The 24,112-nt window shown below is 39.7% G+C and overlaps 1 protein-coding gene across 5 annotated transcripts in view; it reads right to left on the reverse strand.

Annotated features, from left to right (window-relative positions):
• ELF1 (E74 like ETS transcription factor 1) overlaps window positions 1-24,112 on the reverse strand; it is a 67,674-nt gene that overhangs the window by 15,874 nt on the left and 27,688 nt on the right. For all 5 annotated transcript variants that reach the window (XM_026058953.1, XM_026058952.1, XM_026058954.1 and 2 more), the window contains 5 exons: window positions 17,067-17,241; window positions 9,644-9,751; window positions 8,867-9,031; window positions 3,887-3,970; window positions 513-705 (listed from right to left, as the gene is read on the reverse strand). In XM_026058953.1, coding sequence (XP_025914738.1) covers window positions 513-705; window positions 3,887-3,970; window positions 8,867-9,031; window positions 9,644-9,751; window positions 17,067-17,241 — 725 coding nt within the window. The remainder of the gene's footprint in view (window positions 1-512; window positions 706-3,886; window positions 3,971-8,866; window positions 9,032-9,643; window positions 9,752-17,066; window positions 17,242-24,112) is intronic.

Below are 24,112 nucleotides of genomic sequence, written 5' to 3' on the forward strand. Positions count from 1 at the left end.
CATGGATGTCTGCTTATTTTGCACAATCTTTKCTGTATGAGAAATATCCCAATTTGATAGGCAGAGATACATAGCTTTTAAGCTGCCTGTACACAGAAGTTCACAGAACCACACACAGACCGAAATTCCCCAAAACATACCTCCCACTGGTAGAGATCATTTCACTAGCTCTAATATACCTAAAATAAGGATTGTTTGGAAAAGGCACATTCAAATTTTACATAAATACTTGCCACACTTGGAATCTTCAATTTCTTACTTCGTCTGTGGCTGATTTTGAAGAAGCAGTTTTTGCAACAGCAGTGAAAACGTCCAAGCCAATACAGGAGATGACTGATTTTTGGCTTTAGGTTACTTTTAATTAGCTTATTTGTTTTCCTAAAATAACTTCTCTATTTCCCAAGCTGACAGCATACTAACTCTTTACTGTTGTTAAACAAAATTAGATGAGGCGTTTAATGCATGCAAACACTACGACAACAAAAACGGTGTATTATTAAAAATATACATACCTGAGAGCTCTACCCATTGTTTCATAATTCATGTCAGGTTTGTTTTTGTGTTTTCCCCACAACCTGGACACAGCCTTGGAATCTACCAGTTTGAAAATGCCCTTCTCTCTTTGAGTCCATTTGATATATTTAGGACATGTAGCTTTGTCCTGGAGCAGCGCTAGCAAAAACTCCCAGAGATAAATAGTATTTCCTAAAATAAATATAAAATTATTTAAGGACACAGAAAAAGATATTATTATATTAGTTGACTAGATTTTATTAATGTTGCAAATAACCTAAAAGTTAAGAAGCTGGTATCTTTATGAATACATTCTAATACGTGATTGAGACTAATGAGTGATTGAGTGACTGAAGGGCATGGGAAGGTATTTTTGGTAGATACTTTAATCTGGGTGCCCAAATGCCATAGCCATTATCTATAACATATAGAGAGAGTCAGCCCATTCCAATCACCAGTATTATACAGCATTAATCACCTACTCGTACTCTTCCCTTATGCCTGGTCCAGTTACAGGAGCAGTCACTACTATTTTACCTGGAATAGGAACATGTTTGGGTTCATCTTCTGAAACCACTGGAAATTAAGCCCCTGATTAAATACTTTGCCAAACTGAGATGGCTGTTATAATCCTTTAAAAGGATAAACAAAATCCTTACTTGTAACAACTGTATTTATATGGGACATCAATAGTATATGCTGAGGTAGGCAAACCTTCAAAAGTAATATTCAGAGCAATTTTTTTTTTTTTCCTTCCCAACCCAAATGAGAGCTTGAGCACGCTGGTAGACAACATCCAAACTTCATTTTACAAACAAGAAATACAAACACTTACATATGAAAACGCATCACATCYGTTCAGTGTTTACCACACAAAAAAGAGAGACTATAAAATCACAGATTGTGAATGCTTAAAACTACTGCAAAATTTACATTTTTTTTCTCCCCAAAATGCATTTAGGAACGAAAACTTATACAACTAATGAGATCCTTACTCCTGCTTTTTCTCACTATGGCTTGCAGTGTCTGATGTGCTTTTGGACACTTGAAGCTGCATATAAGCTTCTGAGTTAGTCTGAAAAAGGAAGAAGACTTCTTGTATGAAAGTATCTCCTCCCACAAGCAATGATGCAAAAATGCAGGAAGGACGGCACATGCAGATTTTTTCAGTTTCACAAAAATGATGCCCAGTGAATCAGAATGTGACAGTATCTGTTAACTTCAGTTTTACTCTGCAGTTTTGTAAACTTCAGTGACCACAAGTTTTATTTTTTTTTAAACTAGACAAGCTGCCCTACAAATTCTTAATACTCCTATGTTATTATATGATAATCTACATTGTTACATTGTTGTCCACTGCATCGAGCGCTCATTCTGAGTTGGTCAGCTCCAGTGACGGAAAAAACACATCTGCCTAAAATTTTGGGGATTACTTGCAAGTACTTTATAATGGAAGTTTGCTGAGGTATTCAGCAATGTCATCAGCACTGACAGTACAAAATGTTAACAGCTCCTTCAGAAGGTGAAAACTTGAAGAGTGAACATCTCTAGGGAAAAAGAACACTGGCTTTGCAACAAACGCCTTCCAGCTTACATAGAAATGTCAGACTGTTTGCCTTAGGACACCCTAAAGGAAAAGGTTAAGACTGCGTAGGTAAGATATAATGTCAGTCAGGAATGAGGGCATTCCCAGCCACTTATCATCTAATCCAGGGTGCTTTTGTTGTAGTCTAGACTAAAAATGCTGAATTGCATCCCGACAAATCTAAGAACTTGTCACTGTTTAGCCACTGAAAATCATTGTGAAGACGACTGTCCGCAAAAACAATGTTTTTACTCACAGACAAAATTTTTAACTTCCTGTGAATCACAGCAGAAGTAGTAGTAAGTAGAAAACTCAGTTTTCTCCATGCAYCGCATAAAATAATTAAATCGAGAACTTGGTATTTTAGAATACATGTTCTCCCTATGGGTAACGCTATGAATAGAGAGAGACAGGCAACTCATATGATCTTCCAGCTGCTTCAATACCATGAGTGGTTATATTAATATCCCTTTTGCTTCAATTCTATGTTCCTCAAAATGCTAAACAAACTTTTGTGGCAACTTTTTCATAACAGGCACTGGTTTCAAGCAACACACTCCTTTTTAATTCCTTCTGAATTCATAATTTTGTAATAACGGACAAATATGAAATATTATCATGTATCCTTTGTTTTCATCAATTGAAACATTCTTCTGTCTTTTAACTCGGTAGCTAGCTATTTTGATATTTTCCATTATTTCATTCAAACATTAYTTAGGGGTTCCTCTGACACCAGCTTTTCTTTCATTTTGACTTAAAAAAAAAATCAGGTTTTTACTGGAAAAAAAAAAATCTATTAACAATACATACTCCAAACTTCTGACAGTAACTTCTTAAACAGTTTTTTCTCTTATCGCAGAAAAGCACTCTTAGAAAGAAAAAGCCCATACTCATTTGTCAATTTAGCAATTTTGCTGATGGCAAGAGAGTCTGACACTCTTGTGCCACCTTCCGAGTTTTGCTGGGCTTATCGCCTGGCAAGTACTGCACAGCATGCAAGCAGTTTAGGTGACAAAAGCACATCAGTGCCTAGGCACGCGCGCAGCACACTTGCGGTGACACAGAGAGGCTCATCTCCAGCTCCCACTGAGCGCAGAACTCGGTGGCAGCCAGGCGCAGCAACCTGCCATTCAGATGAGCCTGTGCACCAGCGGGGTGCTAGACCCAACAGCAAAGCAACCAATTTGCTGACGAAACTGGCAGGTGCTACTGAATAGTTCAGTCTGCAGAAAATTATTTATTATGTCAGTTATGTGATCTTTATTTGCCTTTTTCTTTTTAACCACAGGAGGAGTGAAGGAACTATCAAGGACCTCAGCTGCCTAAGTTTTCTAGCTGCTTTACAACTTGCCCTAAAAATTAAGGGCCTGGCATTTCCTGCTGCCCAGCTGGCAGCCTTGATTATCTCCTCGTGCAGAATCAGACACAGGCAGATGCAAAATGTTTTCAAATACTGGCTGTCGAAATAACCACATCACCCAAAACCCTAATACAATGCAAAGCAACCCCCAAGACTTCACTTGAAACACAGCAGCCTCTGGGAGGGGTTGAAGATTTTCCAAGAACCTTTGCAACTAAAATGACAAATGCATTATTCCTCCCAGAAACTGACTATCTCAAAGAGAACTCTTGCACGAACTTTTTCCTTGCTTTAGGAGGAGGTGGCAACCACATCTGAGCATAAGACCTATTTTTACATCATCAGAAAGCTAGTAGACTTTTTCTTTCTAAAGGTTACTCAGAAACAATATTCTTTTAAAAACTTCCAAAGACAACTATTTGACTTACCCTTTCCATCTTTGTTTTTCTTTTTCACAGATATGTTAGGAGTTGTAGTAGGGGACTCAGGACGAGAAGGTTTTGGCTTCTTCCCTGAAAAAAACATCAGCATTAAAAAAAAAAAAGAAATAAAAAGAACAGGGACTTAAAAAAAAGGAAGAGATTTGCTTCCTCAATTCAGAGAGGATTTAATTAATACAAATTTAAGAACTCAGTTCTGTGCTAAGCTTTTCAATTTCTACAACAGTATTGGGCCTCCCATGATTTTAGTGCACTTTCATTAAAGATTATGCTCACTTGTCCGAAGTCTGTGTGCCTTGGAAATYTGAGTGGATTTTTAAGTACCTGTAACAGTACATAATACCGAAAAGCTGAGAAGAGTAAACTATTAACTGGGCATAGAAGATTTCAACAGGAAAAGCTAGATGAAGTGCAGAGCACTATCTTGTTTAGTCATCACCAAAATGGATTTAGGGATAAAACAAGATTCTGTGGCTGTTTAAAAGACAGAAATTCCCCACTGATAGCAGCAAGCTATACTGCTATGTAAAGAAAATATTTTTCAGTCCTACTCTCTTTCACCTTTATCAACAGTGCCTGAAAGTACAGGAAAGAAAATAGCATTTCCTTTTTTTAATTTAAGTCCAGCAGAACCAGTAACAGGCTCTGAAAAAAACTTTAAAGGCTTAAACACAGTGGCTATATCTGGTGAGGAAGAGTGAACAAAAGAAGAGTTACAACTGCTGAAAAGAATGAAAAGCATTCATTCGAAAATGATGAGAAATCAACTATCTAAACACAAGTGGAGTAAAAAAATGTAAGTCATGCTGAAGCATTTTTCAGCATAAAACCCTGAACCTATTCCTTCATTAATTCTCAGTCACCACAGTGTCAGCTTTTACAGGTATTGTAATTAATCAGAAACCTTCAAAATTTACTTATGAGACAAATATTCCTCTTATCAGAGACCCCTTATTCCTCTTGCAGTGAGCCCTTAGTTCGTTGACAATACATAGATTATTCACATACTGCCTCTCTCTTTTGAGAGGCAAAATAGACCAAACAGACATAGGACTCTGAGAAACATACTTCTAGTCCAAGCATCCCAATATCATAATGAAAGATCTAAAGAAAAGCACTTTTCTTTTTTATTGCATTTCCAAAGAATTTACGTTAAACAGAGGCAAAACCAAGAGTACATGTCTACAATCCCATGCACAACGATGTTCCATTTTTAGTTTTGTTTGTAGGGGCTGCCTTAATACAAGTATCAAGTAACAAAACAGCTCCACTGCAGAGTGAGGAATCATCATATAACTCTGAATAAAAATGCTCAATGCCAGACAGTGGTGCCTGCTTTGTTATAGACTTCCAGATGTCTTCTAAGTGGTGATAAGAAAGACTGGCTTGAGCACTCACCTTTTGACATTAACAGTCTTGCTAAGTTTACCTTTGCATGCATGCATTTCTTTCCTTCTCTCTCCCTCTCTCTCTCCCTCTCTCTCTCCCTTTTCTCTGTTTCTCTCTCCCCCTCCTTCTCTCCCCCCTCTTTCTCTCTCTCTTTTTTTTTTTTTAAACAAGGGAAAAAATAGCTAGTTGAGGCAGTGGCAGTGAGGGAAATCTAGGAACACCTGGAGTCCCCTAATTTTCATGCTTCCTTTTAGACAGGATTCATGTCTGAGGATGGGACATAAAGCTTAGCCATCGTCTTGGCCAATGTCTTCCTTAATCGGAATAAAGATGTGAGGAAGGGAATCCTACAATATTGCTTGTGTCATATACAACCATAAGAAAAGATTAGGAACTACTGGAGAACATTTTTAGCAGTCTCCTCTTCTACTGACAATTACAGGTTGCAAAAATGTCTGTGATGCCCAGCAGGGCTTGACAAAATCACTGTTGTACAGGTCAGCCTCTATTGTACAAGAAGTCCCACACGGTAGCTTTGGTAAGTGCTTTTCCCCCCTTACAGCTGTGTCATGGGAAGACTCTGTTGGGCCTTCACTTTGCTTCCGCTTCTGAACAGCATGGAGAGGCACTCCATTGAGCACTGAGGAGACGTAGGCTGCAGTGGCCTCGGTGCACTGACAGCACCAGCTCCACATTACATCAGAAGAATAGGACGATACAGTAATTGATTGCCCAGTTTCCAAATGAGACCAGGTCTTAAATTAAAATGAAATGGATTAGGGCTCAACTAAGTCATGACTGAACTACTGCTGGTCAGCCTGAGGAAACAGAAGTACTGATCACATATAATTTATGCACTTCTGATAATGTAGATTATTAAAGATAAATACAAGTGCTACAGCAGCTCTAGGTTCTCTTACCTCAACCTAGACTGCTGCAAGACGTCCTATTTGGACAGTGCTCTACCACAAACCTATCCAAAAGTTGAAACCGGTGAAGAAAGAATCTGTTTAGAGAAAAGTGTTGATGCTACTGTGCTATAGCTAGGCCAGAGATACTTAAGATAATGTTTTTAAACCACATAGTAAGCTATATACTCCAGACACTGTCTGATACCATCAAAATTGCAATCAACAAAGAAACACAAAGTAATGTTTCCTTTGTTTAAAAGAAGGTATTTTCTGAAAGCACATTATGCTTTAGCACACTTCCTCCTTTGGTTCAACAGAGCATGAATTTGTTACCTTTCAGAGTGCATTACTAAATTCCTTTTTAGGAGAGAATTTTACAAAGAGGAAGGATGAAGCATGTGCTTGAGCAAAGCTTATGTGGGGTTACTGTGATTTTATACAGCTAACTGGTATTTCCACTTTTCTATTTTAACAGAGAGGTGTGGAGAGGGCAAAAAGACCACAACCTTTACTGTCCAAAACTGAGAGGAAAGGGGGAGAAATCAAAACAAGCTAGCAGGTGGTAGGTTGCAAACAGGCAAATGTGCGGCATGAACACTACACATAACTATAGGCTGCCACTGGTTGTTTGGCTACTAAAAGCTTTCATGGTTTTAAGGGACAACTGAATAAGCTCATGAAAGAGAAATCAGTGGGCTCCTGAATACAAAGATACGACCTCTGGCTCGGGAAGTCCCTAAGCCACGAAACACTGAGGCCTCGGAGCAGATTCTGGAGCAGTGTCGCCACATGCCTGTCCCATTTCTGCAGTCGTCCTCCCCAAGGCATCTGCTTTTGGCTGTTCTCACTAGGCCAGCACACACTGGGAAGACTGACCTTTAATCTGACACAGCAGAGAGATGTAAGTCCTTTTGCTGCAGGGTGTTGGCCTGAGGTGAACCTCCGGGAGACAGTTTTGTTCGTAAGAACATCCCAAAGAGAGATCAGAAAGTGCATAGGATACGCTGAACTATGCCAGCAAGCACAGGAGAAGGGGAGCAGCACTAGTTACAGTCTCCTGAAAGCTCTTTCCCTTGCCACGTAACTGGCCAGAATATGGGAAACAGATTGCACAAACACACACAAAAAAAGTCATCCTAAAGTGCACTGCAAAATTAATAACGTTTTGCAGTAATGGCAAACACAAATGCCTTAAAGATGTCTTAAAAATCCCCGCACATTTTGAAATGGCACTTCAGCATTATTCAAACCATCAACCTCACAAAGCCTCAATTTCATTAAAAACTGGTTGTTAACAAAACAGCAAGCTGATGCATCTGTTTCATCACTTTCTCTATCTGATACAAGTCTAAAACAAACACACTTGCTGTGGAACAACTGATTTCCTAACCTACAGCAAGGGAGGAGGAAGGAGTGGGAGTAAGCAGAAGCACATCACAAAAGAGGGTATGAAAGCATCAAGCCAAGCAGAGGTTAAACGTCTGGCAGACAGAGGCTCCTTGTTTTGACCCACATAGCAGCCAACATGAAGGAGAAGGGGGGGGGGGAAGTTAAAATCCTCTTAGGCTTGCTTATCTCGCAGTACTGCACATGGCACGGTAGTTTCCCCAGCAGCGTTCTCAGAGCAGCTGCTGGTAAAGCTCTTCTCCATAGCAGTTTCAGTTCAGCTTTTTACGGGAATTGGAGAGTTCCTGATCCACACCCTTCCCTCTCAGATCTTGTGACACATGCGCAGTTAAGGAAGCCTCCATTAGATTTCCGCAGGCCTGTATGCTATTTTTCAGATAACTGTTCCCAAAATTTGGGAGTTGGATGGTTTCACTACGAGCAAAAATGCAGTTTCTTCCAGCAGAGTATGATGGGGTAGCAGAAACCCTGTCCTGGAAGGGGTTTTTCCCCAGGGAATCACCAAAGCCCTAATGCTCAGATTCAGCCCTAGAATTAGCTCTGGAAATGTAACTCTCTGGTTTTATTTTACTCTTTTTTTCAAATTTTTTTGTTTTTATTTGTTGCAACAGCACCCTACTTCTGTCTGCATTCCATGACTTTTCCAAGGAAAACATCAAATTCGGGACTGCTGAAGGGGTCCACACTGAAGCAGGGTAGGAAAACGGGGGGGGGAAGGAACATCACTCAGAGGACAGGGCCTCAACCCCTTTGGTAAATGTTATCTACTGCAAATAGGACTAACACTTATTATAGCGTGGAGCCATTAAAAAAAAAGTTTAAACAGTCCATATTCAGATTCTCAAAAAGAAAAGGCAAAAAAACCCTTTGTTCTCTTCCCACATTCCTAATGCAGTAAATATTTGTAGCTGAAGCTAAACAGACGCTAATTAGAATACTTCACAACAACGTATTCACAACAACAAAAGCTCTATAGCTTGTAAGGCAATTCTGCTCTGAAGAAGAAACTATAAATAGGACACAGCAGAGATCCATGTTTCCTGTGAGATAAGCAGTCACTGCTACCTCTCCAACATCATTAGTATCTGAGCAACTGTGCTCACGCTACTAGTGAGAAAATGCTTTCTCTGTACCTCTAGCTGAGCCCACTTTAGTTATTTTGACTTGTCACCCATAATGACTGTAAATACTTACAAGGAGAAACAAGTATGCCACCGAATGCTATCTTATTCCACACCTCTGTTCTCCAAGAGCATCTTACCTTTTTTCTTCTTCGGCTGCTCATATTCTGGAGTCTCTGGTGACTCAGCGTAGGGATCTGGGGCTTGGTGAACTTCCACCACCTCGGGGATCCCATCAAGTGTGACTGATACGTGTGTAATAGGAGCCACCATATCTTCATCTTCAGTTGCACCAAACATGGTTGCTTAAAGGAAGGGCAAAATGTGAATATTTTTGCACAGCTATAAGGACTTTTAAAAGCTATTTTCACAGGAAAGGTTTAAAAATAAAACAAAACTAGAATATTTGAGGCCTTCATGGGAGGGGAGACCAATCCATAACATTTTCCACAAGCAGATGCCGTATTAAAATGGAATAATTTAATGACACAGCCCACTCCCCTGAAAAACAAAACTATGATATGATAATACGTTTTTGTTCGCATTTAAGACAATCTGCAGAGGTAAGCATATCTTCTTTTACTTGGCCAGCGTAAACAGGCTCATCCTCTAGCAGCCAGACAAAACACAGCAGCCTGAACAAACTCATTTTATTCACACCTTCTCTCTATGATTTTTGATTCTTTCTTTACCCATCAGTGTCCAGCTCGGGGATCAACACGTTCTCATAGCAATGCAACCCTTCACCACCGGATTTCTGATATCCAAACTACATATGTAAAGTCTATCTAGAAGCAAAATATTCTTAGCCCTTCCACACAGTCATGCTACACTGAAGCCCTTCTCGTTTCACAAATAAACAAGGCAAATACAGATTGGGTTTACCTCCATTAAAACAAACAAACAAACAAATTTACTTATTCTTTTTTCATCCAGCATAGGACCAGGGGAGTCCATATTGAGAAGTGCTTCAGCAGCCTCAATTGTTTCCATTGTTTCATCTCCATTATGACAAGATGCTTCAACTGAAAGCAAGAGAAAACACTTAATTCTTAACAAGCTACAAACTGGAATTAAAGCTTTACATGATGCTTATCCCTGTTTCATTTCTACCAAAAAGGTGGTATTTTTCTACCAGATGGCAAGAGAGAGAGGGTATCTGGGGAGAAAATGCGTACTGGAATCATTTCATACGTTTAAAGCACTGTGTTTTGAAGACGATGTGTGTAAATGAATAAAAAGAATCATTTTCTCTCCCATCTTCTTCAATAGCACCTCCATTTGCTGATCATGTACATGGAGTAAAACACAACACCCTGTCATTCAGCCTGGAGGACCAATACTATAGTCCACTACTTCTGTCAGAGAGCACACTACTTGACAAATATAACTGACTTCTAAACTATTCATATCTTTTGAGCTTATAAGTAGGACTAACATAGCCCCTTCCAGGAACAGGTTGGGAAGCAAATCCAAAACATGAAAGCCAATATAAAGGGCTGACAAATCTTTTACAGATTTTGACTACTAGGCAATCCCTGATCAATCTTGTGAGGGTGACCATCAGACAAATCAAAAATTTTTGAGCTTTAATTTATAAGGAAGCTCATGTGAAGCTACACACCAAAGAATCTGATAAAATATCATTTATTTTATGATCTCTAAAGCAGCTTTGCAAACTAACACCTGTCCAGTAAGATAATTTGGTTTGAATGAAGGAGTATCTTATCCAAGGATTTTTTTTTTCCCCAGAATAATTGTGACACTAAGAACAAATTCTATATTAGTTCCACTACTGGGTACCACACACCTTTATAGCTGTTTAAAGCATTCTCTTAGAAATTACTTTTTATTAGATGGAAATGTAGAGGGCTGCCTTCTTTATCCTTTGCCACAAATTTGAATCTGTGTTAGAAAATTCCAGTGTATTTATCAGAGTGGTACAAAGGTCTGCTTTAGTATTCTTTTCCCTAGGACACAAATGAACCTTAGTTATTTTCTTAGTTCTGTAATAAAGCTGCTTCACACCCTTTCTCTCTCCTTAGCTTTGAGGAATTTGGGGTGGGGCAGTCAGGAAAAAAGGAAGAGACAGACTGACTGACACAGCAGGCAAAAATGCATCATAAAACACAATACAATGATCTCAGGAACGTTTTTTCTTCACATAAAAGCAGTAGGCTTACACCAAAAGTAGAACTTTTAAACTTTTTTTTTTAAAATCACAGTAGCAACAAATCACCCCGCCCACTAGCACTAAACAATCATGTGATTAAAAAAAAAAAAAATCCAGTTCCACCCCAAAGGTGCACAGCATAAGCAATCATATCATTAGGTGAGGACAAAGATGGGTGCAGACATTCCTGCGTCAGCTCCACCTCCTCCACCCTGCAGTGATTTAAAGGCAGCATACGGACTGAGTAGCTCAAGAGCGGCCTCCTTACTTGCCTGCCAGATTTTTTCTTGAGCTTCATGCTACCGCACTCCAAGCTTCAGAGGCTCGTACCAGTACAGAATAAAGTAGATACAGGCATTAGGAACCTCTGGCCAGCACAGTGATTGCCCTGGTGTTGATGCCAGCTTTACTGCCAGCTCTACAGGCCACCCTCTACCCCATGTCTTGCTGAAAATTTCAACCAGTTCAGGACCCGCGCTTCCAGCTGACATCCCAAAACAGGTTTGGGCAATGAGAAACAGAGAGCTGAGGAGGAGGTGAACTGTGTGATGASAGACAAGGGGAGGCAGTGAATGTGGGCTAAGGTCCTGGTTTGGAAAGGCATGAAGGGAGATGTGGTAGCAAACTGTGGCAGTAAAACACGGTGAATATTGTCATGTGGCTTGGAGGGTCAGGAGCTCAGCCACAGAGCAGCTGTGACTGCAAGTGCCCTAAAATGTCCTTAGTTAGTGACAGGCTAGTTCAAGAGGAGACTGCACACGAGTGAAGGCCCTACAGTTTGTGGGCATGCCCACGCTCAGGCCAGCAATGCTGACTTAATTGCTTCTGGTTCCCTTTTTAAGTTTTATTTGGATGGGAATTTTCCATATTATCTACCAACATAATGAAGACCACAATAGCGACGCCACGCTAAATATAGGAACCCAGCACTGCAAAAGCAGCTTTCATCAGCTGTGACGCTCTTTGCCCGGACTCTGAACTGGAAAGAGCTGGATGGCTTTTTACAGCCTGAACTTTCTGTGGGCAAGGACAGCAGGCTTCGGTAGAGATATGGCACTTTGCACTCTGTAATCCTCTCCCGTGGTGTCTTAAAATCCACACCCTGCCCCGACTCCCAGGGTCACAGCTCTGGCTGGGGCAACGCCTGATGCAGCTTTGGGGCGACACTGGTGCCAGCGCTCCGTGGAGTGATGGGGCTGGGCTCTTTTCTGCTGTTGTGCTCAATTTGAAGGCCCACATTGGCCTTCCTAGGTTCTCCATATTGTGGGAGGGAAGGAGGGAGGGCCTGAGGAAGGAGTGGTTGTTTGCTCTTTCCCTCGGGATATCTCTACCAGGAACAACCAGTCATGCTGGCTTACGCGCACTGAGATTACAGAGCGATTGGAGTCAATTCTTCACTCTGAATAATGGCCTGCCACACAGAAGTTTCCAACTTCAGGCTGGTGTGACATGGTGCAGCTAAAAATGAATCATGAATGTCTGAGACAAAGAAAAGGAACTTAAAATAATAACTATTACATCAGTAACAAACACAGAAATTAATATAATTTGGTGCTCAAGAAAAAGGTAAGGAGTATCAGCTATAGGTGTTATCTATCTATCCACAAACACCGAATGAGTTTACTAACCACATTTCTTCCCCTGCTAATACCCTTTACGTGTTGTCTTAGGAGATGGCTTCACAAGATGGTTTGAGCCAAATTAATAGTTCGCTGCTGCTGAAAAATAGTTTTTGTTGGGTTTGCAAGTTGAATTAAAGGAGCTTACGAGCTAACACAAGAAAGCTGTGGGTAGCACACAGTAGATTAACCACCTCTCCCACTAGCAGGAAGATGCTGATTTGCATCACTCATAGCTTGACATAGCACTCGGGGATAACCCACTCAAATAACAAAGGCAAGTTGGTGTCTCTGTTACTTTAGTCCCTCCTCTTAGTATTGCCAATGGATATTCTAGTTACTGTCAATTATGAGATGATCACAAATTAAAGAAGAATTGGGATTAAATTATTTATTTTTTACACTTTGGTGAAGCCACAGCTGGAAAAGTAGCCTTTTTTTTTTTTTTTTTAACTCAATCTCAGAGGAATACCAGATTTCAAACGGTATCTGAAGTAGGTGAAAAAAACACTTCAAAAAAACAATAAGCACAAGTAAGTGCATTTTTCCCAGGATACTCTAAAAGTTCTTGTTTATCTGAGCAAAATTGTATTAAGCCACAGATTTATAACTCCATGCAGCAATAACAACCTGGTTGTTATAAATCCATGTTTGCTATGAATCAGTGCCCACAGCACAAGGCCTGCCCAAACAACACTTTTTGCTCTTCCCACCTGCTGGAGAAATAAGCTATACGTCAAACTAGAAGCTCCTTCCCCCAATCCAATTTCCAACTTTCTGTAGTCCTGTTTAATGTATTTTTGAAAGCTTTGCATCTTTGTACTCAAGCAGGTGTCTAATGCCGAGGCCACTTGCATGCCCGCCATTCAGTTGTACCCAAGAGGCTCAACGTGCCACCCTCTGCAAGCCTGTCCCAGCCCATCTGCCTCCTGCCTCCAGTCGTTTGCCTGGTGGCAATGGGCTCCGGAGAGCGGACAATGACAGTCCTTGTCCAGGCTAAGATAAGGGCTGTGTTAGTCACAGCTGTATTTAAATTCAATGCTGATTTTACTAATGACAGAAAGAGGGACCACAGAGTCTCAAAACAGTATTATGAGAAATGTGAAACTGCTGGAAGTAGGAGGAGAACCATCAAAATACAGACTGAGCCCTCTTTTTCAGAATAACTGGCTGTATGATTTAAGTGACTGCTTTTTAATATAAACTCTGAACTGACTGTTAACTGAAGCTGGAAAGTCCTAGTTTAAGAACAAATGTATTTCAGGAGACCTATACATCACAGTTTTTCTTTTTTAAATAAAACTTTGTAATTTATAAGCAAAATTATGTCATTGGGGAGCTATGACAAAARCACTCTTAGTTTTAAACAGATGCTTTGTGCAGCAGTTAATAATTGCCGTACAAAGTAACTGAAACCTTAGCCATTTTCTACAATTGGCATCTTGCCAATTAAAAATCCTCCTGGATTAACACTATGAAACTCTGTTTCCAACGAAATATGCCTTTGGGTTTTTTGGGGTTTTTTTTAAACATCATAAGTGATTACTGAATATGCTGGGTTTGTGCTGGATTATAGCACCTGACAACTCCTTCCGTTCATTCTCTCACCTGAAGAGTTTGGCTTGCGCCATGAGCGCTAGAGGTTCACCAAGCGTACAAACCAGATGCTCCTAAACTTGGAAAGACCATACAATAACTTCTGAATTGGTTATTAAGCTTTATTATTGAACTTTGAGAATCCACATTTATATGCTCTGGATTCACAGACTACAGCACACTGAAACTAAGTGCAAATTTCTGTCCCTTCTCTCTCATACACATATGCTTTCTCAGTGCAGACCTATCACCAGTTCCATCAAAGCAAGGCCAGGATAGGTGAGTGGCAGCTATAAGATGGCACAGGGTTTGATTACTTACTAAATTAAACATGCCAGCACTGACAAAAAAAAATGAAAAAAAATATCTGGAAGTTTCATAATCCCATTAGTTCCTCTTCCTATATATATTATTGCCTTACTAATGTAATTAATTATGGTTAAGCGTAGCAAATTGTACCATCTGACAAGTTGGCTAAAAATTTATTCTACACAAAACATTATCCCCTGTTCTTTACAGAGAATAATTCAATATTCCTACTAGAGATAAAACTGAATTCAAAAAGTCAAATGCTCTAAATTTTTTTCTTAATCGCCTTTTACTACGTGACAGTTAATCATTTAAAGTTACATTAGATTGGCAACAAACTGACCATACAAGTTGCTATCACAGTTTTTCAGTGGAAGAGAGCTTTTAAAGAGCAGAGTGATAAGACAAGTCTGCCTATTAATTATAAAAAATTACAGTGTGAGCATTAACATAACTAAAAGGCTGGTTGTTAGTCATCTTTCAGCAGGATTTCAAGTAAAATAGATCATGTTCTTATAGGTTTCTGCAGGTCATAATTTATAGTACAGGTAAGTAAGTCACTGATGTGTAATAACTGTTTTTGAGGGCTTATGCTACATCCTGCAGACAGAAAAACATACCAGAATCCATAATTCTGCAGATAGATCACCAAAAACTAATTCCTTTTATTTCATTGGACCCACTGTTAATTTACCAAGTTTAGGACAAAAGAGAAGCTTAATGTATGACAAAGGCATAAAACAGAATCCTGAAAAACTTGTAGCTTCAAAAAAAGACTTACACATTTTAAGTAACCATTTCTCAGGAATGTCTAGTCACAAATAATGGTATTTTCAGTTTCACTGTTATGAACTTTAGTCTAATGAATATTTTAAAGTGGAATTAATGCAGTCTTTACAGTGTCTGATTCTTTCTCAAAGGCATAATGTGAAAGGGACTGAAAAGATTTGTACAGACTTCAAAAAACAAAACAATGCACTGTTGAGACCAAACACACACAATTAAAATCAAGAGGGGAACTTCAAAGAAAAGAAAAGGCAACTGAAAAACGGGGTAGGTGGAAAATATTAACGGTGATTAACCACATTTCACAAGCAACCTACTGCACACTGTACTTGAATTTGGCCTTCCCTCTGCAACCTTGCAGCATAACAGGGCTTAGCACCCAAGCAGCCACGTCCACGGCTGACGCTTGCCGGCGGCAGGCAGGCAGCCTCAAGCAACTGAGCAACACACACCCGCACGCACGCACACACTGCTCCTTACAAGAGCCCCTGGGAGGATGCATCGTCATTAGTCTCCTCGCCTCCCGCGCGGGACAGGCACCAGCTACCGGCACTGGTCTCTGCCCAGCTTGGGGTCACCCCATACTGCAAAACAGGGCGCTTTATTTCCACTGGGCCAGGGAAAGCTACAGTTTGCACAGCAGCTAGCATCTTGTGGAGCGAGAGACAGATAATTAGTTAACGTCTTCTTCAGAACAATAATCTCTGCAAAGCTGCCGTTCTGGTTTTCTAAGGACTTTGCCTTTAAAGAAAAACAGATTGCTTGAACTACAATGGATAATGTTAACAATACAGCACTTGTCTGCCTCCCAAGTATCCCAGAAGCTCTTGGACACCGTCACTTAGAAGGATTACAYGTTTTCAGTCTCTGGCAGCACTAGAGTTTGGCAATTTGCAAACCCTTCTCATGTGACCATTTATGCTAGCAAAAAAATGTTAACAAGAGTATTCATAGAAGTGGAGTTTCACAATTACTCACACAAATATAAATTCATACACAATATATTACAGTGAATATGGATTCATAAAAACTATCAACTATGAAAAATTCACACAGCCACATTAAGTGGTGCTTAAGTAACATATTGAGGAAATGCCAGTTACAGTGTGAATAATTAATGTGAACAGCAAGTGAATAGCTGGCAAGAAGTCTCAACTTGTAATAATGTTTAAGTATGTAAAACCTTCTTGAATAATCAGCTAACTTATTTGCACAGTCACAATCTGTTCAAGATAATTCACTTCTAAAAAAGGGAGCCATATTTATCAGATAAAACCATTTGTGAGAACAGTTCATGTCAATTTACTACTCTGTGAATTGTACCTCATGTCAAGTTTTGTAGGGTTTTGTTTTGCTTTTGGTAGTAAAAGATTATATCAGAATATGCCTTCRGAAATAATGTCAAAATCATGATTGAAACCAGTAAGCTAGCTCTTTTATTGCAATCCTCCAACCCTGGAGACAGTACAGGTGTGGAACCTAATTGCCAAAAAAAGACACATTAACAGATCCTAATTCCATAAAATATCTACCCCACCTTTCAGACATATTCTGAAAAAAACACTTCACATGATTAAGACATTCAATGTCTTAATTAAGAGCAAAGAAAAGTCTTTATGGTACTTTGAGAAGGACTCCTGTTTATCTCTATCAATGGCTGATAAGATGAGCAGTTTGAATTGCAAGTGCTCTGCAGTAATGGTATTAACGCATTTTTTCTCTGTCTTGTACAGAATTAACAGCATTCAATACTTCTATAATTTTGTTTCCTACTGCCTTTTGTCATTAACTTTTTCCACTGAGAGCCACTGACACCTTGTTACAGAAATATGGTACAGAAATGTTTTTATAGCAAACCTGTAAGGGTGATATCATCATCTTCTATAATTTGTTCTTCTGCAACATCCAGAGAGCTCTCAGTAATCATGTCACTAGGTTCATCCACACAGGTTAGGCCAGAATAATTGTGTAGGAGGTCTGCACTAGGAACATGTTCCACAATGACAGCAGGGAAAATAGATGGATCACCAAGCTGTGAAAAAAATATTAAAATAGTTAGACTATATGCAATCTAAACACTTGCAGATGAATAATTCAACAGACCCATACTACTGAATATTAGACGGTCAGGGAGGAATACCAAAGAGAAGGTCGACTTTCAATACACCAAACAGAGCAGCAGCAGTGTCCCACTATGGGCCAGCAGCTGAATATCACTGGAACATCTAATACACTGACTTTACTCTCTTATATGTAATACTAGATAGTCATGACAGCATTTGCAGTGTAAAAGCTGACCGGACAGAGAAGGGGCACAGGGCAGTAAATCTCTAACTCTGCTGGCAATAATCCAAGCAAGCAGCTTGCTGCAAGCACCCAACCCTTAACTTTTCCAGTAGAACTGGGGCTGGAGGAGCCCCATGCCATGAGGACACAGGATGGTCTCGTAGGCAGGACAATGGGACACCAGGTGAAGATGACTATTTTAGGGGGCACCACTACAGTAGCCAGAGGCATAACAGAGAGCTATTGATACACATGCCAGAATACTTTCCCTCTCTAATTCTTATGACTTTATTCACTTGACATTGCTCTCCCCCTTTTCCTTCCTAGGTCTACTCTCCTCCTCCCTCAACAGTTATTTTGTATCAGATACAGAAGAAAAGGGCAGCTGGGAAAACAGAAGTCAAGCTGACCAGCAATAATAATAGTAAGATGCACATTCTCTCAAAAGGCAGCCATTCAACAGGAAGAGGTTTTCAGAAAGTGCCATTTACTACAAACAAAGTATTTTCCAAAGCAAGTCTTTTAAAATGTCATTTGCAGGAAGAAAGCTGTAGCTGATGATAGCATAGCCAGCTCAAAGAAAGCCTAGTGTAACTATAAGGCTCTTTCACTGCAACAGTAAACCAGATTATGAATGTGGCAACCCTAGAAAAACAGAAACAAAAAAGGTCACGCAAATGTGTGTTTCTACAAGAAAAACAGTATGTGTACGTCTGGTCTCACCTTCCACAGAAGAACAAAGATATACACAAACCAAGCAGGTTGTTTAACCACACAAGAAAAAGAAATCATAAGATTATGAGTTTGCTTAGGCATTGCTCATGTCTCACAATCTTGCCACTATGCACAACACAGCCAAAAGAAAATCATACCGGAGCTGTCGGCCCAATACAAACAATGACTAAGGGGGTAAGTAACTCCCAGGGAAGAGTCTGGAAGATGAATAGTCAAAGTAGAAAGTGCAATTAGAAGTTCTGAAAGGCAGTAATTATCATTTTAAATTGCTCAGTGTTTTATAAAACATGTCTCAACAACAACTGTGGTAAAGGGCAATCAGGAAAGAGGGAAGAGATTAAATAGAATTAAAAAAAACCAAAAACATGAGAACATATTTCTGTGGACTTCCATCATAACCTGGCTGCTAAACAAAAACAACAACCAAAAAAACCAGAAATAACATACCATATTCCATCAAACAAGCTTCAAAATAAAACAACATGGTACAAGATCAATAAAAATGAACAAAAGGCAGACTAACTAAAGCCCTCTCAGGYGACGAGGATGTCAGATGATGGACATGTATTGAGTCAAGCAATGGGAGAGCTTCCACCCCACATCTTCTGCAGCTGCCTCTATGAGGCTGTGTCTTGCCTGGGCTGAGAAGCTSAGAACCACTGGGAATCAATAGGTCACAGCTCTTTCTCAGAAAGCAAGATATTCACATCGTGCATCCTACTTGTTTACAGATCCCAGCAACCCAGATGCTGTTTGTTTCCAGGCAAGAATAAGCAAACAGATGTGATTAAATAAAAGCAAAATAGGTTAAAGAAAAAAAGGATCAAGCACTGTAAACAGAAAAAAATTAAATATTGTATGCATAATAAACGTTTTATTTGCCACAACATGTTCCATAAACATGACCTAGAAGGAAGATGGTCCATTACAGTCTCATTTCTGAGATACAATTTATGCTACAAAAAAGTTTAAGCATCCCAATTTCCATAATACCCCACAACATACAGCTTGTGTGGTGTAAGTTACATATATTGTACACGCATATATGTAACTACATTTAAGAAAAGGATCGCATACTATTTTTCACTCAGACTCCTGTCACCTTTGACAAGCAAGAAAAACAGCATGTGCTTTGCAAGGACCTGTTCAATCTTCTACTGAGTAGGCAAAAAACATGGGGTTTGGGTAGCAAAGACATGAATAAGACAGCTTCAGCATTCTCCTCTTACTCTAGCTCACAGGGACAAAGTGTGAAATTCACCTCATCTAACAAATAACTGACAYAGACACTTAAATTTGAGCTAGTAGCTCAAGGTTTCCTTCAGAGACAACAGAGAGAAAAAGGTATTTTCAGGGCACAATTTCCCTGACCAATTTTAGGCTCCTACTCTATGATGAGATGAATCGTGCCCTAAAAACGCCCATTTCTCTCCATTGCCTATAAAAGGGTGCAGGCACTGGGATGCCTGTTTCCGATGTAGATGCCTATCTTGTACACATTCGTCTGCACTTGGCCAGCTGCCTCCCCGCAGCGCCTTCGAAGTGAGCCATCCCTTCCTCTCCGCTTCTGCAGCTGCCCTGGCTTGATAGCCGCAAAGTTTACAGGACATACTGTCTCCAGGGACTGCCTGAATAATTGTCTGTGCTTAGGATACACCTCATGGTAGCTCCTTCCGGATTAAAAAAAAAAAAAAAGAAAAAGAAAAAAAGAAAAAAATTATTCTGGCTCTGCACAGCCTTCCCTAACGACTAAAGTTCATGTCACTGACTTAGCTTCTGAGATGCAGAAATACCTCCAACACCCTCATTCTTTATTGCGGATAAGTCATCAAAAGCTGTTTTAAAATTAAACATTAAAGGAAACAGATAAAACCAACCGATTCTTACACATTTTTATCTCAGTTTTTCAAAGCCCTGTCTATATTACACCCTAGCAGTCAGTAACTCTGTTGTGAAACCTAATTACAACAGCCCCATCGTCCATTCACTACTAAAATGTGCTGCACTGACTGAAATCTGTTTCCCATGACACTCAACTGTGCTGCAGTTTTGAGTTTTAGCAGCAGCTGGTTGGATCAGTATGATCAAATGTGATCTATTCTGCAAGGTTAAACTCTACTTTGACCGTGTCTAGAAAAAACTGTCATAAACACACGCCAGCACGCTCACTGTGAATGTCTGTCTTCAGTACAAAAACCATTACCACTGGGGAATACTCAGTCACCTCAATTCATGGCTGGACTACTCAAGGAGCTTACTGACACACTATGCTTCAGAAAGACAAAAGATGAACAAAAAAGTAAGTTTAAGGATTGTGCAGAAAAAACATTCAGTCATGCTAATATACTGTAAGTGTGGTTTTCTTTAAATTAATAACAGTTTTAAACCGGAAAAGTCAGAGTAAGTATCACTTCTGGCCTTTTGTTTCTCAAAACCATTACTACACCTCTTTCCAATTCAAGTATTACTGAGGTGCAAAGCAGGGATTCGCCAGGGTTGTGAAGAGGAAAGGCTGTAACAAATATGTAGTACTCACCCGGGGGGGGGGAGCATGCATGCAATTTCAAACTAATTAATTTGAAACACATTTTGGAAAAACAGTCGATCACTTTTTCGTAAAATATTTGCAATGGGTTGTGATTTCACAAGCACTCCACTCAGTTTTAAAAGCTGCTATTAATATATCCTGATGTATATGCAACTATTGAAAGGCAAAATTTAATCTCAGGGCTTCTGTAATTTTCTTGACTTCATTAAAAGTGCCTGAATCCCAACTGAGGACCAAGCTAAAACTTCCTGCAACTCCGTTAAAGTAAAATGCAGGAGTGACAGTGTACACATTTAGAACTGCAGAAGAGTCCATGTTTACTACAGCTCCCTTGGATGCTGGCATACAATGAGAATTACACACAGGGAAAAACAGTGTTAAATTAAGGACTATTTGTTTTCATTTAAAAGGCATTGACTCAATAAATAGAAATAAATCATTTTGTGATTTTGCTAATACAAAGTTTTTTCTGCACACAAAAAAAAAAAATGGAGAGAGTGCAAAGTAGAGGAGAATACCCTTTCTGAAATTAACCCCCCCACACCAAATTAAAGCAAGCAACCAATTTCAAGAAATCAATACATAAGCCAATAAAAAAAACAATTTGTGTATTTCTATTTTTGCCTACCTCTGCTGCTTCATCTTTCTCATGCTACCTGCAAAATAAAGTTAAAATATGACATCCTAGCTCCACTGATGTTTTGGCTTGGCTTCAAGGCATCTACTACATCTGCTAGACAAATAAAAGAGTTGAGTTACTGCTAGAATCTTCCTCAAGTCTCAGGCACCAAATACTGCACAGTGTAATTATTGTTATTATTATTATTATTATTTAAACAAACAAGTCCTGTAGACCAATGTGTAAAAATTTGGAGTGTGATCTGGAGGCAGATGTTGAAGTTCCTGGAACATCCCCTGAAACAGGTCCCTGGGAAGTACCAGTCGCTCTCCATGATCTGCTGTGGATGGGAAAAACTGAACTCTACCCTCCCTGGTGGAATGCTAAAGGCAATAATACTTTTCTTAGGTGTTTGGAATACTTAAAAGGTATTTCTTTTTTTCTCCTCTCCCCTCATTCCCCAAGAGTTTTCTCATTAGCTGTCAAACTGACAGACGATCAAAATACTGTACAAGTTGTGGAAACAGAAAATAAGGAAGGGGATTTCTTCTGCTCTGGAAGTACAGTCTTCTCATACTACAAGTCCTGCACGAAACAACTCGGAACTTCTCCAGAAAAACTATGGTGACTAGCTTCTAATTGGCTTGAAGCAAATTTTGTGCAATTGAGTGGTATGTGGGAAGAAAGGCATCCAATTAATATGAGCACAGAAATGCTAAATGGAAAAACAAACAAACAAAAATTTAGTACAGAAATTGACATTGTAAGAGCCACAGAATTCAAACCTGAGGTATATTTGGCCATTTATTTTGAAGAAAACCCTAAACGAAACTAGGTAAAGTGATCTTGGTGACTAGAGAACAGACTTCAGTTTTCTGTCACTCATGTTCCTCCATGGAAAATCCTCTGCACCAGCAGCACAAGCAGCCTCTTGACTTTAAAGATGCTCCCACAGCTAGGATCTGAGAAATCACCGAGTTTCACAGTAGGATTTTGGAGGCAGATAAATGCCACTTGCTTTCTCAGTGAGACAACTTCTTACGGATCTCACAATCATTTCCTGAAAGCCTTCATAAAACTAGAAGTGGGCAAGAGGGGGGACTTTCTGTAGGTGCCAGAAACAGCCAGAAACCCAGACCTCAGCCTTGCAGGGGCTTTTGACTCTGGCTCCACCAGTGTACGGGGGTGACTTAACTTTTGGAAAAAACATGGCAGCACCGGGGAAAGTAGGAGAATACCAAGCGGAATAAACCAAGGCATAAGTGCAAAAGTCACTGGCCAACCTAAGGGCTCGAAGACTGTAGATATGGACAAAGAGGAGAGAGGGAAACATCCCTCAAAGATAAAGTAAGCCTCTGCAGGCACAGGTTACTGTGTGCTTCAGGGCCATCTCAGAGAGCACTCGCTGGCACAGGCCAGTCCTGCTGGGGACCAGGCCAACAATTTAATGGTCCCCAGGATTCACAGGGTGTGCCTCACACCATTTAAAACTTGCCACTATGGAAGCAGCCTCTCTGGCTGCCTCTATTCAGATTCCTTTTTTTTTTTTTTTTTTTTTTTTTTTTTTTTTAAATCTAGAGTGTCCTGATCAAATACCACTTTAATGGTAACACAATGAAGGACTAAATGAAAAGGCATTGAAAGAACGAGCTACAAAAATAAAAAGCAGTTTTAGGTAGCAGCGCTGACTGAATGACAGCCTGTAGGAGCTCCCCCTTAGTTTTACAGTGTGCACAGTCTCTCTCAGAAAATGCCAACCCTCTATTTAACCAGCATCTTTGACATGTAGTAACAGTGAGTTATCAGTACTGTTAGTACAAGCCACTTGCTCCCCTCTCAAAATTACAAAGATATTTTCATCTCATTTCTTCCTGGTCATACATGCACTACGCTACAAACGAATGCACAGAAAGGGGGAGAAAAAAAAAAAGCCAAAAAAACACCCCCAAACCCACAGTATTTTCTAAACTGAAAAGGACAAAGATGATAAGAGAGAGCATTTCCCATTCCTGGAGAATCATGTGATCAAGTCCCTCCCATTGACATCTGCCACTGGCTGAAGACTTGCATTTGCAAATGGATTGCTCATAATTTATTGCTGTTTAAGCAAGACTTTTAACAATAAATAAATAGCCATGAATTATGACTTCCCCAAAACACTGAGCATAACTGCAATATAGACCATAAAGCTCTTCCCACAGCTGTTCTGGCTCCTGACAGTTCTTGGCAGAAAAGGACTCTAGATAAAGCTTTGACAACAAGAGAAGTACCTAAGTTCTTTCAGTTCCAGCTCTCAAGACCATAGCAAAAATAATTACTCAAAGATCAGTTAATTCATACCTCCGTATAAAGATGTCATGTTTCATATTCTGACAAAGCTCAAAATAAATGCTGTTTTGATCAACGCAGAACACTTCCAGAGCTAAAAACTTTTCTAAGTAAACAAATTGTAATATCTATCCCCAAATACAATTCATCTTTCCAGAACTGAAAACCTTTAGTAGTTCAGCTCCCATGTTATAAGAAACAGATATACACATACTTATTCTTTTGGGGTTAATGCTATACTACATATCCTTGTCCGAGTTAAATCTTGCTCCAGCGCACCAGATCTTTCCTTCTTAGGGCTCCCTTTTTACAACTGAATGCTTAAGATTCATGCAGCCATCTATATATCCACCTGCATCTTTGAAATCTGAACTAAGTCAATCCACT

The sequence above is a fragment of the Apteryx rowi genome, unplaced genomic scaffold (assembly GCF_003343035.1).
Source record: "Apteryx rowi isolate R43461 unplaced genomic scaffold, aptRow1 scaffold_150, whole genome shotgun sequence".
NCBI classification, from domain to species: Eukaryota; Metazoa; Chordata; class Aves; order Apterygiformes; family Apterygidae; genus Apteryx; species Apteryx rowi.